This window comes from Larus michahellis, chromosome 4 (genome assembly GCF_964199755.1).
Source record: "Larus michahellis chromosome 4, bLarMic1.1, whole genome shotgun sequence".
Lineage (NCBI taxonomy): Eukaryota > Metazoa > Chordata > Aves > Charadriiformes > Laridae > Larus > Larus michahellis.
In genome coordinates this window covers 22,728,519-22,742,370 of record NC_133899.1, presented here as the reverse complement: position 1 = coordinate 22,742,370, position 13,852 = coordinate 22,728,519, and the positions used below count along the sequence as shown (strand labels likewise).

At 53.2% G+C, this 13,852-nt stretch overlaps 1 protein-coding gene across 1 annotated transcript; it reads left to right on the top strand.

Annotated features, from left to right (window-relative positions):
* Window positions 1-262: 262 nt before the first annotated feature.
* Window positions 263-8,095, top strand: LOC141742038 (uncharacterized). The gene is made up of 3 exons (XM_074583427.1): window positions 263-482; window positions 3,379-3,499; window positions 4,375-8,095. Exons 1-3 carry the CDS (start codon window positions 416-418, stop codon window positions 5,501-5,503), a joined length of 1,317 nt encoding a protein of 438 aa, XP_074439528.1. The 5' UTR covers window positions 263-415; the 3' UTR covers window positions 5,504-8,095.
* Window positions 8,096-13,852: the final 5,757 nt, after the last annotated feature.

Here is a 13,852-nt window from a genome sequence, read left to right as displayed (position 1 = left end):
GAGTTTCACAAGGCTAAGGAGAGCAGTGCCTTGGCACGGGTTGTCTGGCCAAGAGACACATCAGTGGGAGAGGAGGGTGGAGCATCTGATGCCTGAAAGTCCCTGCCGGAATAGTTTGCCAAGGAGGCTGGAGCTGCCCTGCCTGAGAAAAGCTGATGTAAGTGCGGCTGGGGAATTCCAGGAGCCGTCTAGATATTCCCTCCCCTGCCTCGCTTATCCCTCCTCCTCCTCCTGTCGTCAGGAGATGCGTGTGGGGGGAGCCGAATAACAGCTGAAACCCCATCTCAGGGCTTTATAATCCTGGAATGAGCTGCAGCAGCTGTGCTGCTCCAGAGGATGCAAGAAGCAGGCTGGAGTGGGAATTACTGCCTGTAATCCTTTTCTGCCTGCCCTTCCTGCTGCCCACCACGGGAACATGAAGGCTGTTTCTCTCCAGGTCCTGTTTGTGCTGAGGGTCTTGTGCCTGGTGACCCTGGCCGGAGGTGAGCCACAGCTCCGCTTGCCAGCCCGGGGAGCAGCCAGCTTCATGGTGGGGGGGGGAAGGTGGTGCTGGATCGGGCTACGGGCGGCAAGGGACCTCTGTGGGCTATGGGAGATCTCCTAGCAGGATCAGGCTGGGCTTGGGATGTGGCGGGGGGGAGTCCACGGCAGCAATCCTGGAAGTCTGAGCAGCCCCGTGATGGCTTTTCCCAATCCTGAGGGTAGGTGGGGAGGGCGTCGGAGAGACTTTGTGATGATCCGTGTTAGAAAAGAATGCACTTTTCCCGTTTTTTCATGTCCTCTAGGGACATGCCATGGGGGCGGACCGCAGCCTGTCCAAGGATGGATGTCTGTCTGTCCGCACAGGCTCCCTGTCCGGAGGATGCCGGTGCTCCCATCGCTGGGAGGCAGTGCGGTTCTGTCACCTGTAGACCCAGTGCCTGTGCAGTGCGTGTGTGTATGTGCCGTGTGAGCATGTGTACAGGTGGGAAACGCTCTCCTCTTCACCGGACAAAGGTCTCTGCGTGCCCCGGGGTGGTGCGGAGCAGGGCCGGGAGGAGGTGAGCACACCTCTCCCTGGGCTGGGCTGGGTTGTGGCACAGATCAGTCATTGCTGTCCAAGACAGCAATTAAGCAGGGTGGGTTGCCAGGCTGGCAGCCGCTGTCTCGGCAGTGCAGGCAAAGCTGGACTTTGCCCAGGGCAAAGGGATGATCTGTTCCCCCCCAGTGGCAAGGGAACAGGACAAAGAGCCTTTAAGATGAGAAGCTGTGGCTGCCCCATCCCTGGAGGTGTTCAAGGCCAGGCTGGACGGGGCTTGGAGCAACCTGGTCCCTGCTCAGGGCAGGGGGTGGCACTGGGTGGGCTTTAAGGTCCCTTCCAGCCCAAACCATTCTGTGATTCTATGATCTCTGCCCTGCTGCCACCAGATGGGAGGAGCAAGGGCAGCTAGAGATGGAGCTTTTTCCTCTCCTCACACCTCCAGACAGGTTCTCTAGGGCTGGCCCGAGTAAAGTGGGCAACAGGGACACCGGGCAGCTTACCCTACCCTGGGAACCCTCTGCCTGCTTCAGCGCTGCCTGTCCCTGCTCTCCTGTGGCCAAGCATCCATCTCCTCTAAAGAGATGGAATCAGGCTGGCTCTGCAGAAAGGAAGGATGGTGGTGCCCCCTGGCCAGGGTCACTTGAGGAACCGTGCTGAAAAGAGGTACCAATGGTCTCAGTGGTGGCACCTCCAAAGAGCTGTGGTCCCAGGTAGATGAACTCCCAGAGCCCAGGTGTCCCTGAGGTCCCTTTGGCAAAGATTCAGATGCAGCACAGAGAAGGGGGGGGTCATGTGTCTCAGGAGGAGGGGGACAACCAGGGCTGGCTCCCTGCGACATCACTTTCTCGTTGGAAGGTACTTTCCAAGCTCCTCCACCGTGTGAAAAACACATCGGGAGTTCAGCTAATTGAAAACCATTTATTTGTGGGGCCAATAATTGGAAGATCAGTTAATGGTTATCAGAGAGCCTCTGGGAGCAGCCCGTGCCCGCTCCCTGCCATGCATGTCCCCATCCACAGGGATGGATCTGTCCCTCTTGCTGCTGTGCCTGGTTTGTTGACCAGTGCTCCTGGAAGTAGAGGGCACCAGCTGTATGTCCTCTGGCTAATGAGAGTTAATTGGGAAGTCAGCTCCCCCCGAGGGAGTATTCTTGACCCTGGCGTGCCACAGAAGATGTTATTGTGTGAACGAAGGCTCTTGCCTTAACATTATGGAGACCTAGAGATTAAAATGTGCCTCTATAGAGGAGACACGGGAGTGTTTGCTTGGGATTTCTTTGCAACCGTGGTTTTCCCCACTAAATGAACCAAAAGAGCCGAGGGTGCTCCCGTAGCGATGCTCCTTCTTGCACCTGCTGGCTGGATCGTTCCCAACCGAACTGTATCAAATTCACCAAATTCATTTGGGAATCTGAGATAGCGTTTTGTAGAGACTCCGTCTCCTTTCTTCACAGCGGGCCTCAGATGAATCAGGGTTTGTTTTATAAGTCCTGCCCCCTGGGATGTCAGACACGGATTGCCAGGCTGCGTTGCGCAACCCCCGCCCTTGCTTGGCAAGCGCCTGTGGCTGGAGGCTGGGGGTAGGTGCAGGAATGAAAGGTCCCCAGTGGCGCGACTGGCTTTGCCCCTTGAAGGGGTCAAGCAGGGGGTTATTCTTACTCTTTGCAAAATGAAAACCGTATTTTCTGGTGGAGATGGAAAAGAGATTTTTTTTTTTTTGGTGAGAAACCGGGCTGTGAGGCCGGGCTGCTGAGACATCTATGGGAGCAAGGTATCATTCACCGAAAGCTTCCTTCTCTGCACCCTTTCTCTGAGTCCACGTGGTGTTCAGAGACCACCTACCAGCAAACGAGAGGTGGGATGCTCTCCTGGAGGGGGGGGCTGCCCCAGGAGGAAGAGATATGACTCACCCAGATAAGGGGAGGACAAGCATCCTGCCCTGTGATCTGCACCACCTGCATGAAGAGCAGTTGCAGCAGGTCTTTGGGGGATGAAGAAATGTCTCTTCTGGGCACCGTGTTAAGAGCAGGCCTCCTGTGACCCAAAAGGGACAAAGGACCTCCAGCCAGTGCTTGCACATCCTATAAGGCAAGATGCAACGCTGTCCCAAGAGCACTGCAATTTTCCCAGGGCTTTTTTTTTTTGCCTTTTTCTGGGTGTTTTATCACCTCTTTGGGTGACAAAAACCAATCGTGGCCCTGACAGGGTTCGTCTTCATCTCATTTTAGCGGGGATTAGAAACTTTCATGGCAAGCTTTGGACTCCTCCTCCCCACAGAAGGGGAAAAAGAAACAGCGCCAGTTTTTATAGTACCTAATAAAAAACCCGACCTCTAATACGTTGAAAACTTTATTTCAGGGCAACCCAAAGCACCTCTGAAGTGTTCAAAAGAGTGCGGCCATTTTACCTCTGAGATAGCGGAGAAGCGGATCAGGAGCTACCGCTGGACGGAGCCCCGCTGCCGCAAACAAGCCATCATGTAAGCGCTGCCCACCGCGGCCCCCTCCGTACCCCCGCCAAGGCTGAGCCAGCGCTGGCCTGTCAGCAAACGCCCTTGCTGCAGAGCAAGGAGCAATCCGGAAAGAGAGTGAACCCTGGCGTTTATTTGAAGGGTGGGTGTGGGGGGGTGGGTTTTGTTTTTTTTTTCCCTTATTTAAAGACCAGCAGCCTCCAGGGGAGGCCAGGGGCTTGCGCGCGGAGTGAGACAGGGATAGGTGGATGGGGAAGGGGACAGACGGACAGACGGACTCACTCATGGTCAGAACAGGGCAGGGGAAGCCCGCAGGGCAAGAGCTCACGTGTTTCTGTGAAAGCAGGTATCTAATCTGGAGACAGAGTCAGGCTTGTGAGCTTGTCTGCAGATGAGAAAAGCTACATATTTTTTTTTCCCCAGGATAATTGTTGTTTTCGACTTTCCCTGAAGACGAGGCACCATCGAGACCCCTTTAACACGGCCCAGGAGGTTGCTCCGAAGCGAACCTCCTGGGTTGACCTTGGAAAGTCTCGTTTCACTCAGTAAATCAGTGGGGTTTGTCCTCATGTATGCTTGCCCCTGGTGCGGAGCTTCCCGCTCTGAGCGCTAAAGAAAACACTCCGTCCAAATATCAAACATCAGACATCAGCTGCTAAAAGAGAAAAACTCGTCAGGGGGAAACCCGTCACCCGTGAGTCATGTCCGGGTGCTCCTCATTCAATTAGATCTCAGAGGCACCTGTCCTTCCTGAAATAAATAATCCATCCAACCCAGGGGCGTTTACCACGAGTTAGTGCTGCTGTCTGCGCGCCTTCCCTATCACGCTGATCATCTAAAACAGTGTTTTCTTTATCCGGTAAATGGTGCCTTTTTATTTTCAGATTTACTACTCTGAAGTCCATTGAGATTTGTGCGAATCCAAACGTGACGTGGGTGAAGAAGATTGTAGTGAAACTGGACCAGAAAAAGGCTGCAGCCTCCCCGCTTCCACGTGATGCCACCTCGGCAGTGGCACCAGAAGAGCCCCATGGTTTTCAGAAACACGTTGGTCTTACAGTAACGGCTCCATCTCAAACCACTGCTCCATCTGGTTTCTTCCAAAGGGCTGGCGCAACAGTTTTGGAGAGAATGCATGTTCCTGCTGCCAGGACAGAGGTGTCCAGCAAATCCCCACCAGCCACGCGGGACACCCCCCGGCTCCCTGGAGGATCATCCCCTGCGATAGGGGAAGTTGTTGCCCGCTCTGAAGTCACTCCAGCAGCAAAAAGAGATTCCTTAAAATCTCCTGCACCTGCAATAATTTTTGCTGCAGGCATGGCCTCCAGCCAGCCCACGCCATATCCCACGCTTCTTGTGCGTGGCTTTGACAACGCTGTAGGATCTACAGGAGGACCTGTAGGCCATACTGCAAATACTGCGCCTGACGTTCGAGATATGACTTCTCCTAGTTCAAATTCAGACCCCATGGCCATTATTAAAGGATCAGACCATCCTGTACTTTCTAGTTCAAATCTCCCCTCCATTCTGGACAGCATGGAGATCGCCACAGTCCCAGCCACACTGGTTCCACCAGAGACTACTTCAGTTTCTACTCTAAACTCCACAACTGCCATAGACCAAGGTCCTTCTGTCCATGCCGATAAGGTTGTCAGTTCCTTTGTAGATGCTTCTGGTACTAGAACACTTGATTATTCATCGCCTGTGGGAAAGCAAGAGCCTTCAGATACGTTAGTTTTCACTAATCAAGCATTCCTAGGCCAAGCCAGAGCGCAGATGACTACAGAAAGACCAAACGATCTGGCCCTTCCCAGCTTCTTGTCAAGATCTCAAATGCATTTTGTCATCCCAGCTTGTGTGGTAGGTGGTCTGATGGCTTGCAGTGTTGCTTTTGTATGGCTTTATCTAAAATTTGGAGTCAAGACAGAAGAAACGTCAAGAGAAATGGTACAGGGCTTGCTCTATCAGAAGGAGAGACATCAAAACGATGTCTATCCAATGGAAGTAATCTGAATACTTTACGGCATGGACGTTTTTGGCCTAAACTAGATGTGTGATGTTGCAGGAAAGCTAAGTTTATGCTGAACTGGTGACCAATAGGAAGCAAGGCAGGGAATAAGGATACCAGAGAAAACTGATTTTTTTGCAGAGCAGAATGTCCAAAAATCTATCTAATTTGTCATTGACCAATCACTTTATTCTGGAAATAAATGAGACAGCCCTGTTACGTACAAAGGCTGTTGCTGTTCCAGAGCTGCTTGGTGGCCCTTTGCCAGGCGGTGGCCAGAAGTGAATTTCCAAACTGCTGTTGGGAATTTTTCCGCGTTTGACCATGGCCCGGCCAAGAAGCCACCCACTCACCCAGGCTACTGGACTCAGGCTCAGCCACCTTGAGCAACCCTAACACCAAGACCACGCAATTTGCACTTAACGAACTCTCTGCTGCTGCTTTCTTTGCACTTCAGGCGGCTGCTCTGTCAGGCCAAGACCGATGCTGGTGGTCAGCTGGGTGCTGGCTCTCCTTGGGCCGATCAAATACCCCGTTTACTCGTGCTGGAGACACGAGGGGTCGTCTCACTTTTCAGACAGAGGCGATGAAAATCGCATCTGATAAGGGAACTGAAAGTCAGTGCTACAGATTTCGGGTTCAGAGGAGCTGGCAACCCACAATCTACCTCCTTGAAATCAGGCTGCCTTTCTCTCCAACAGCTATGGGCGTTTCTTCTTGCAGCTTTGCTCTGAGACCTGGTTCTTGGCAAATCAACTGCAATAAATCCCTTCCGCCAGCTGCTGCGCCCTGTGTCCAGCTGCCTCCAACACCAGGGCAGGATACTGTCCGTCAGCCTTTGTAAATGGGACAAAGCAAGAAGTCACCCAGTAATTTTGCCTGTCCTGTGATAACCCCATTGGAGGGGCTTTGCTGTTCCTTGCAAGCATGAACCCCAGGAAATACTCTCTTGGAGGAGCTAAACGCAATTCTGGATTTAGTCACATAGGAATTACTCCACCACAGCGGATGTACCACCCTCCTGGTCCCCATTCTGTCTAGAAATAAGCATATTTACTGATCCACAGAAAAGCACAAACTGCCCGTTCCTGGTCCTACACTTCAGCCGTGTTTTAGTTTTTCTTTTTTTGGGTAGGGCTGATCACCGGGCTGCTAAAGCGCCGTAACAGTACCAGGCTTTTTTTTTTTCTTTTTTTAACCCAAACTGGGTTTGATTTTCACACGCGTAGCCATTGATGTGTGTAAGCCTTATCTTTTTATCTGTGGTCAGTTCCTGCAAGTTGTTATTAAACGTTGACTCCAGTGTGAATTCTGCTGGAGAGTGCAAAGGTCTTCACGATTTGATGCTTTGTAAGTAGAGATACAAATCAAGGCTCAGATCCTCCTCTAACCAACCCCAGTGGATCAGATCCCAAAGTGTAAATACGCACGTAGGAAATGGAAGGCAAACCCACATAATAAGCAAGATAATCAAAGCAAAAATGATGGGCCAGATGTAAGTCAGGGCTAGAGGAAGGCGACCTATTAGATCCACCAGATCACACCTTCAGGGCATCTGTCCAGCCCTGGAGGTGGAGAGGATGGACTGCAAGGGCGTTTGCTCTCTGCCGTCATTTGATCGCTTGTTTCTGCAGTTGGTTGACTTGAGAGCGGGGAGCCAGGGGTTCACCTCGGGCTTTGCAAGCGCAGAATGCAATCAGATTAATTGTAATTAGGAATTGGGGGTGAAACCCCTCCTTGTACAGCCCAGCCGTGTGACGCTGGCTGGGGTTGATTTACCTGGAGGGTAAATCGGGGCTGTCAGCGCTGGCTCCCCGTCCACCTCGCAGTTTGTGAGGCTGCGTACCATGGCATTATTTTTATATGAAACGCTAGAAAGTTTATTTTTGTAGTGAAGTTTTGTAGCCATTTGAATGTATGTAGTGTCCTGTCCTTGCTACTGGAGCATTGCAGAGTCGAGACCTTTCTGGGAACATTGGAAAACACTGTGCCTTGTCTATTTTCTTGCGGGTCTTGGATGGCTTGTGCGTGTCCACAGGAGCTGGGTCACTCTCCAGGCACTGCAGCAAACGGAGTGGACACTTGTCTGGTTGGGGCTGAAGTCCTCGGCTTGGAGCCATGCTGGGGAGATGAATGCGCACCGGGCAGAGCTGATCACTTCGAGTCCCACCACAGTATTTGTGAGGACGCTGGTTTCAGCTCCACAGCCGGCTCCCACCATCTTCCGGCTGCCATGCTGGCACTCGTCAGAAGGAGCTGCTCCTCCAGCCTGGATCCATCCTTGTGCTCCCTGCTTGTTCCCAGGCTGTCAGCTGGCCTGGCGCTGGCTCCCCCCATGGCGGTCAGGTAAAACCCGGGGCAGGGGGGGTGATGGGGCTGCCGCTCCTCCTTTTCCCTGTGTGATGGGCAGTCTGGGAGGCCACAAGGCGAATAATGGTGCAGAAGAATGGAGCCTGTGGGTGTCACCAGTTCCTGGGGCTTAAAAATGTCATTTGCTGTAGAGCGAGGTGTCTGTTACAAGCTCCGATTCATTTGTATAGCAAGATGTATGTTATGTACCTTTTTTTAGAAATAAAAGTAATAAAGTCCTTACGTTGAAAACACTTGTCCTCAGGGAGATTCAGCCCGGGGGCTGGGTGACGAGGCCTGGTCCCTGCAGAGGTGCGGAGATGAGTGCGTGTGATGAAGCGCCGTGGGGGAATCCCAGCGTCACCAAGGAACAGCAAAGCTGGTGCAGCTGCAGCAGCCAAGGCTATTGTTCCACGTCTTCACTGTTTATGGGCTTCGGTCCTGCCAAAAAGAATTTGTAATGAATACATTTTCTCACAGGGAGTCGCATTTCCCTTCCTGCTAAGGCAATACTAAAAAAAAAAACAGCCAGGTTTTTTGCTTTGTTTAAGCAAAGCTATGGCCAATAGCCATCAAACACGCAAACATCCCACTCCAAGTCTGTCCCGTAAGGGTGCAAGAGGCCAAGGGCTGAGCTAGAACCTCTCCCACCCCAGCCAGGACTTGAGCTGCCCTCGCCTGCTCCTCTCGAGTGTTGGGGAGGAGGTGTGGGAAAGGCAACGCAACACAAGAGTCAGTGCCCAGGGATTTGCCTGGCATGGGGAGCTGGAAGGAGCAAGAGGGTCAGGGACGAGCGTCTCTCCTGCATCCCGGGAGCCCTCATCCCAGACATGCCCTGGACACATGCTCCGGTCTGCTGGGAGGATGGCAAAGTCTGTGAAATCTTCCCCCGGATGAATCACCAGGCTAGAAAGGTCATTTGGCGGGGGGATAAGATGCTCTGCAGAAAGAAGAACTTTTTTTTCTTCTCTTGTCTTTTTTCCTCTCCATTACAGGGAGAGGGTGGGCGAGGGAGGGGGAGGCTGTGTAAAGAGGTCAGCCCCCGGCAGTGATGAATCATTTCCAGATGCGGAGCGAGGCATGGGGCCGTTCGGGGGCTGCGGCCCCAGAGCACCGAGGGAGGGTTTGAGTGCCGGGTCCCTCCGCCAGCTGGTGGCACACGCTCGCCGGCTTTGCTGCCGCTCCCCGGCTTCTCTATGTCTGACAGTGAAGGGAAAGACCTTGTGCAAAGGATGTCCAGCCGTGCGCCTTCCCATGCTCCTCCTGGAGGTCCATGGGCTGCCTCGGGTGTAGAATTTGGCCCAGGAGATAACTAGTGCCAAGTCTGTCATGCTTAGGTGGGACAAGGCTGGCCTTCTGCACCTGGTGTGCAAGACGTGCTTCTGCCTTGAGGCTCCCCTCAACCCGCAGGAGACAGGGGGCCCATGGTCATGGTGGGCCCCTTGTGGTCCCTTGCTGACCCACATCTTTGGTTTCCAACTCCACGTCAGCGCAAACCCCCTCCAGCGCAAAACCCCCCTCCAACTTCGTTAGCCAGCTGTTTTGATTGACCTTAGGAGAATGAGGAGTCAGTGGGACTCCACACACTCCTTCACATCCCCCCCAGGATCCATCAGATGGCACGGTGCCAGGCCTTGCGGGCACTAATTGGCCCTAATCAGCCTGACCAACCTCACTTGTGGATGGACTCACCTTGCACACACCCCCTCCACCCCAGGCCCAAAAGCCACAGTTAAGCTCAGGCTTGAGGCTCTAGTCTCTGCTCTGGACGTGTTGTAAGCGTGCTGGTCTTATGTCCTGGCCCTGTCTCTTGGATAGACCTTGGACTTATACTGTAGGTATCTTATCTCCTGTCTGGATGGACCCTTTGATTTTGTAGCCCTGTCTCTGTCCCCATCTCCTCCTGCTGCTGAATGGATGCCCCCTAACCCTCCCAAATGGATCCTGGATCTGGTTCCTCCTTTGGTGTGTCTGGGAGTGTTGATGGACCCATTTAGCAGCCCCCCATGCTCAGACCCTGTGGGACCTCACCTCACTGGTGAGGACACTGTCTGTGCTGGGGTCACCCTTGGCTCCCGGCTTGTCCCCTCTCACTGCTCCCTGCAGTCTAGACCTAGCAGCGAGATGCCTCTGCCATTGTCTTCTCCAAGCCCTGACCCCCCTCCAGGGTGATGTGTGAGGGGCCGAGTTATTGCTGTGACGCAGAGACCCTGCAGTCGCCATCCTCTCTGGTTCGAAACTTGGATTGGGACTTATGAAATGTTTGTCCCTGCTCTGCGTGGTGGTTTTCCTATGAAATATTGCGTAAGAGCAATTGTGCTTAGGGCAGCCTCTGGTCAAGCTTACGCACCACCACATTCATAACGCTGGCTTAGCAGAATGCAGGATGTCCCCTTAGCTCTCTGGTTGCACAGCCGTGGTTCTGCCCGGTGGCTCTGGTTCTTCCATGCTTTGCGTTTGCGCACTCTCCAGTTTTACGAGGGTTGTGTTCCTGTTCACATCACTGCAAGGGCTTCTGGTAGCTGAAGTCCCCCTTGGGTAAACACAGAGACTGTCAGGACCCTCCAGGGTCATACCTCTTCTGTGACCACCTTGGGTGACAGAGGAAGCTTCATTTCTGAATCACAGACTGGCAGGGGTTGGAAGGGACCTCTGGAGATCATCCCGTCCAACCCCCTACCAGAGCAGGGTCACCCACAGCAGGTGGCACAGGAACGCGTCCAGGTGGGTTTGGAATGTCTCCAGCACCCTTGAATTCTGCCAAGTGAGCTACAATGCCACAAAGCAAATAATTTAAAAAAAAAAATTATAGAAAGAAGTGAGATGAGCTCTGCAAGGAGGGATGTGATGTCAGCTTGCCAACTCAGACCATAGTCGACACAAATACTTTTTTATTACAATATCTAGGGACCTAAATGTCGCTTTCTCATCACATTCTTTCAATTGAATTTATTTTTCTGATTGCTGGGTTTTATCCTGATCAAAAACTAAGGAACAAGTAAATTCATAACTTGTTCTACTGCCTCCTTGGAGTTATCCGGACTAATTCTGTTCAGAATTAAATCACTAAAAATTGGTCTGAAATTGCATCCATGTCATATTCTTTTTCTGTTACCACAGCTTTGCTTTAAAAGCTGAGCTGAAGCAGCTCTCCACTGCCGCCTTTAACTCTAGGGCCTGAGAAAAAGGTCAGGGTTGAAAAAAGGAGGCTGGAGTCCTCAAAAAGCATCATTTCCCCTGACTGCTACCCGGCACAGAAGCCTCTCCAGTTCAGCGTCTCCCTTGGGAGCAGCAGCTCCTCCTGACACCCCACACCCACCTCTCGCTTCACCTTGAGGCAGTTGATCAAGTCACTGGAGAAAAACGGAAGAACGGCTCCTTTTTAGTGCATTTGAGGAAACTGCCACCGCGTACTGGTTTTTTTCTCTTCCTTAGCGAAGTGGAGCCTTCCAGTTCCTGGTCCAGGCACATCCACCCCTGCCTCTCTGCTTGGCCAGCGTGCTGAGGGCTCACTGCCTGGCCGCGGTGAGTTTCTGCTCTGTCCCCTGTGCCGGTGAGCGAGGTTGCCCAGTGAGTCAGCGCAGACAATCCTCTGGGGAAGGGTTCCTGGACACATCCTTCCTGCAGCCTCCGAGTGTCATGGCACTGGGCAGGACTTACCGCACTGGATGTGGCTCGGATCTCCAGCTTCCAGTACTTGGTGGTCCCCAGTGTCCAGCCGTAGGAAGCAGGCTTTGGAAGAGATTCTTGTTTTTCCTCTTTTTAAAGTGTCTTTCCAGGCTGTAGGACCCGGCACGGTCGTACCTGGAGTCGCAGGGTGAGCTCTGGCTCTGGGAAGGAACAAGAGCATCACCTTTGGTTTGTTTGATTGTATCCTGAGTCAACCAGAGCGTCAACGTGGAGCCGGGGAGACCCTTGTGCAAGAATCCCAAAGAAACGTGGAGGGGCTTTACTCTCAGAAACATGAGGTTTTAAAGAAGAAAAAATAGGATGTTTCAAATTGCAAACAGATAAGACTCAAAGTGACTGGGTAGAACAGAAGGTAGTAGGAAAAAGCTTTTTCCTAACCCTCCCAGTGCCTCCTTGGGGACAGGTTTCAGACACTCACAGAATCACAGACTGGCAGGCGTTGGAAGGGACCTCTGGAGATCATCCCGTCCAACCCCCTGCCAGAGCAGGGTCACCCACAGCAGGTGGCACAGGAACGCGTCCGGGCAGGTTTGGAATGTCTCCAGAGACAGAGACTCCACCACCTCTCTGGGCAGCCTGTGACAGGGCTCTGCCACCCTCAAAGCAAAGAAGTTCCTCCTCATGTTTAGGTGGAACTTCCTATGGTCAAATTTGTGCCCATTACCCCTTGCCCTGTCGCTGGGCACCACTGAGAAGAGCCTGGCCCCATCCTCCTGACACCCACCCTTTAAGTATTTATAAGTGTTGATAAGATCCCCCCTCAGCCATCTTGTTTCCAGACTGAAGAGACCCAAATCCTTCAGCCTTTCTTCATCAGAGAGGTGTTCGAGTCCCCTCAGCATCTTGGTAGCCCTTTGCTGTCCCCTCTCCAGCAGTTCCCTGTCCTTCTTGAACTAAGGAGCCCAGAACTGGACCCAGCACTCCAGATGCGGCCTCCCCAGGGCAGAGCAGAGGGGGAGGATGACCTCCCTCCACCTGCTGGCCACACTCTTCTTGATGACCCCCAGGATGCCATCGGCCTTCTTGGCCACAAGGGCACGTTGCTGGCTCATGGTCATCCTGTTGGCCACCAGGACTCCCAGGTCTCTTTCCATAGAGCTTTCCACTCAGTGACGCTCAGCCACCTCTCTCCTGCCATTGGCAGCCCAGCTGCTTTTGCAGAGCTTTTCTTTCCTGAGCAGCAGGATGGCCATGGGGCTGGGGGTGCTCAGTCACCTGCTGAGACCCCATTTCCAAGAGTGGGGCTTGTTCTGCCCAGCTCTTTCCTCCCCACACTGGCACCCTTGCTGCCAAAGGCTGCGCCCGAGGTGTCCCCAAAGTGTCTCTCCTCTTGCAGAATCAAGAGGAGCCTGTTTATTTTTCATGTAAACAAGCAAATTCTCCAGAGCACATTCAAATGAGAAGGGAACTTGGGTCAGCTGTGGGGCTTTCCAGCACTCACCAGTTAATGACCGCTCATCAGTCTTTCCCTTCCCAAAATGTAAAAGAATAAACATCAAAGGGTCTCCGGGGAGCTATGAATCGTCTGGCTGCAATAGCAATGTCTTGAAAACATGAAAAAGGGGAAGCAGAGCGTCTCAGGCCAGATCTTCTGCCAGATATTGTACAGCCACCAGCGCCACGTGCTGCCCACCCAAAGCATCCCCCATAGCTGAGGTGTGGATGGGTGAAGCTCCAGGCTGTGGGGAGACGTGCCATGGGCTTGCAGCGAGGCCATGCCAATCCGTCCCCAAAATCCTTCTGTGTCGATCAGGGCCCAAACCTTGGATGGTGGCTTTGTCCCTGGTGTGGTTAGGGCAGGCTTGGTCCATGGCTGCAGGGAAGCCTGCGGTTCCCCCAGCTTGAGGACATCTACCATAGGTATGACACCATCATGCCACCTGCGTTTGGTGGCCCTGCTCCTGGACACATCACAGGTAAGACGAAAATGCACCAGGAGCAGAAATATGGCCCATGTCCCCAGCTCGGCATTACTGGTTTGGCTGCAGCTCATGGAGTGTTGTGATCTCCGAAAGGCTGCCTGCTGGGATGGGCTCCATGGGATGGGAGGCTACTCTGGTGCCAGCAGCCGTGGCCCAGGTTTGGTGAGAGGCTCCTGGAGAGGCATCTGACTCTGCAAGAAGAGAGCCTGGGGCAAAGCAGAGGTGGGGAGATGGCCGAGAAGGGGAAGGGCGCACCCGCAGAGCTGTGGGAGAAAGGAAAGATGCTTTTGGGGATCAGCAGGAGGGCACGAAGAGTTTATTACAGCCCGGGAAGACACTGAGCTGCTGGGCTGAACACACGCGGGAAGGAATGGCACTGTCCTTAAGGGTTGT

Excerpts from the sequence above, each read along its gene's own strand:
- LOC141742038 (XM_074583427.1), top strand. The coding sequence starts at position 416 with ATGAAGGCTGTTTCTCTCCAGGTCCTGTTTGTGCTGAGGGTCTTGTGC. Across the intron at positions 483-3,378 it reads CCTGGTGACCCTGGCCGGAG|GGCAACCCAAAGCACCTCTG; the intron begins GTGAGCCACAGC and ends ACTTTATTTCAG. Across the intron at positions 3,500-4,374 it reads TGCCGCAAACAAGCCATCAT|ATTTACTACTCTGAAGTCCA; the intron begins GTAAGCGCTGCC and ends TTTTATTTTCAG.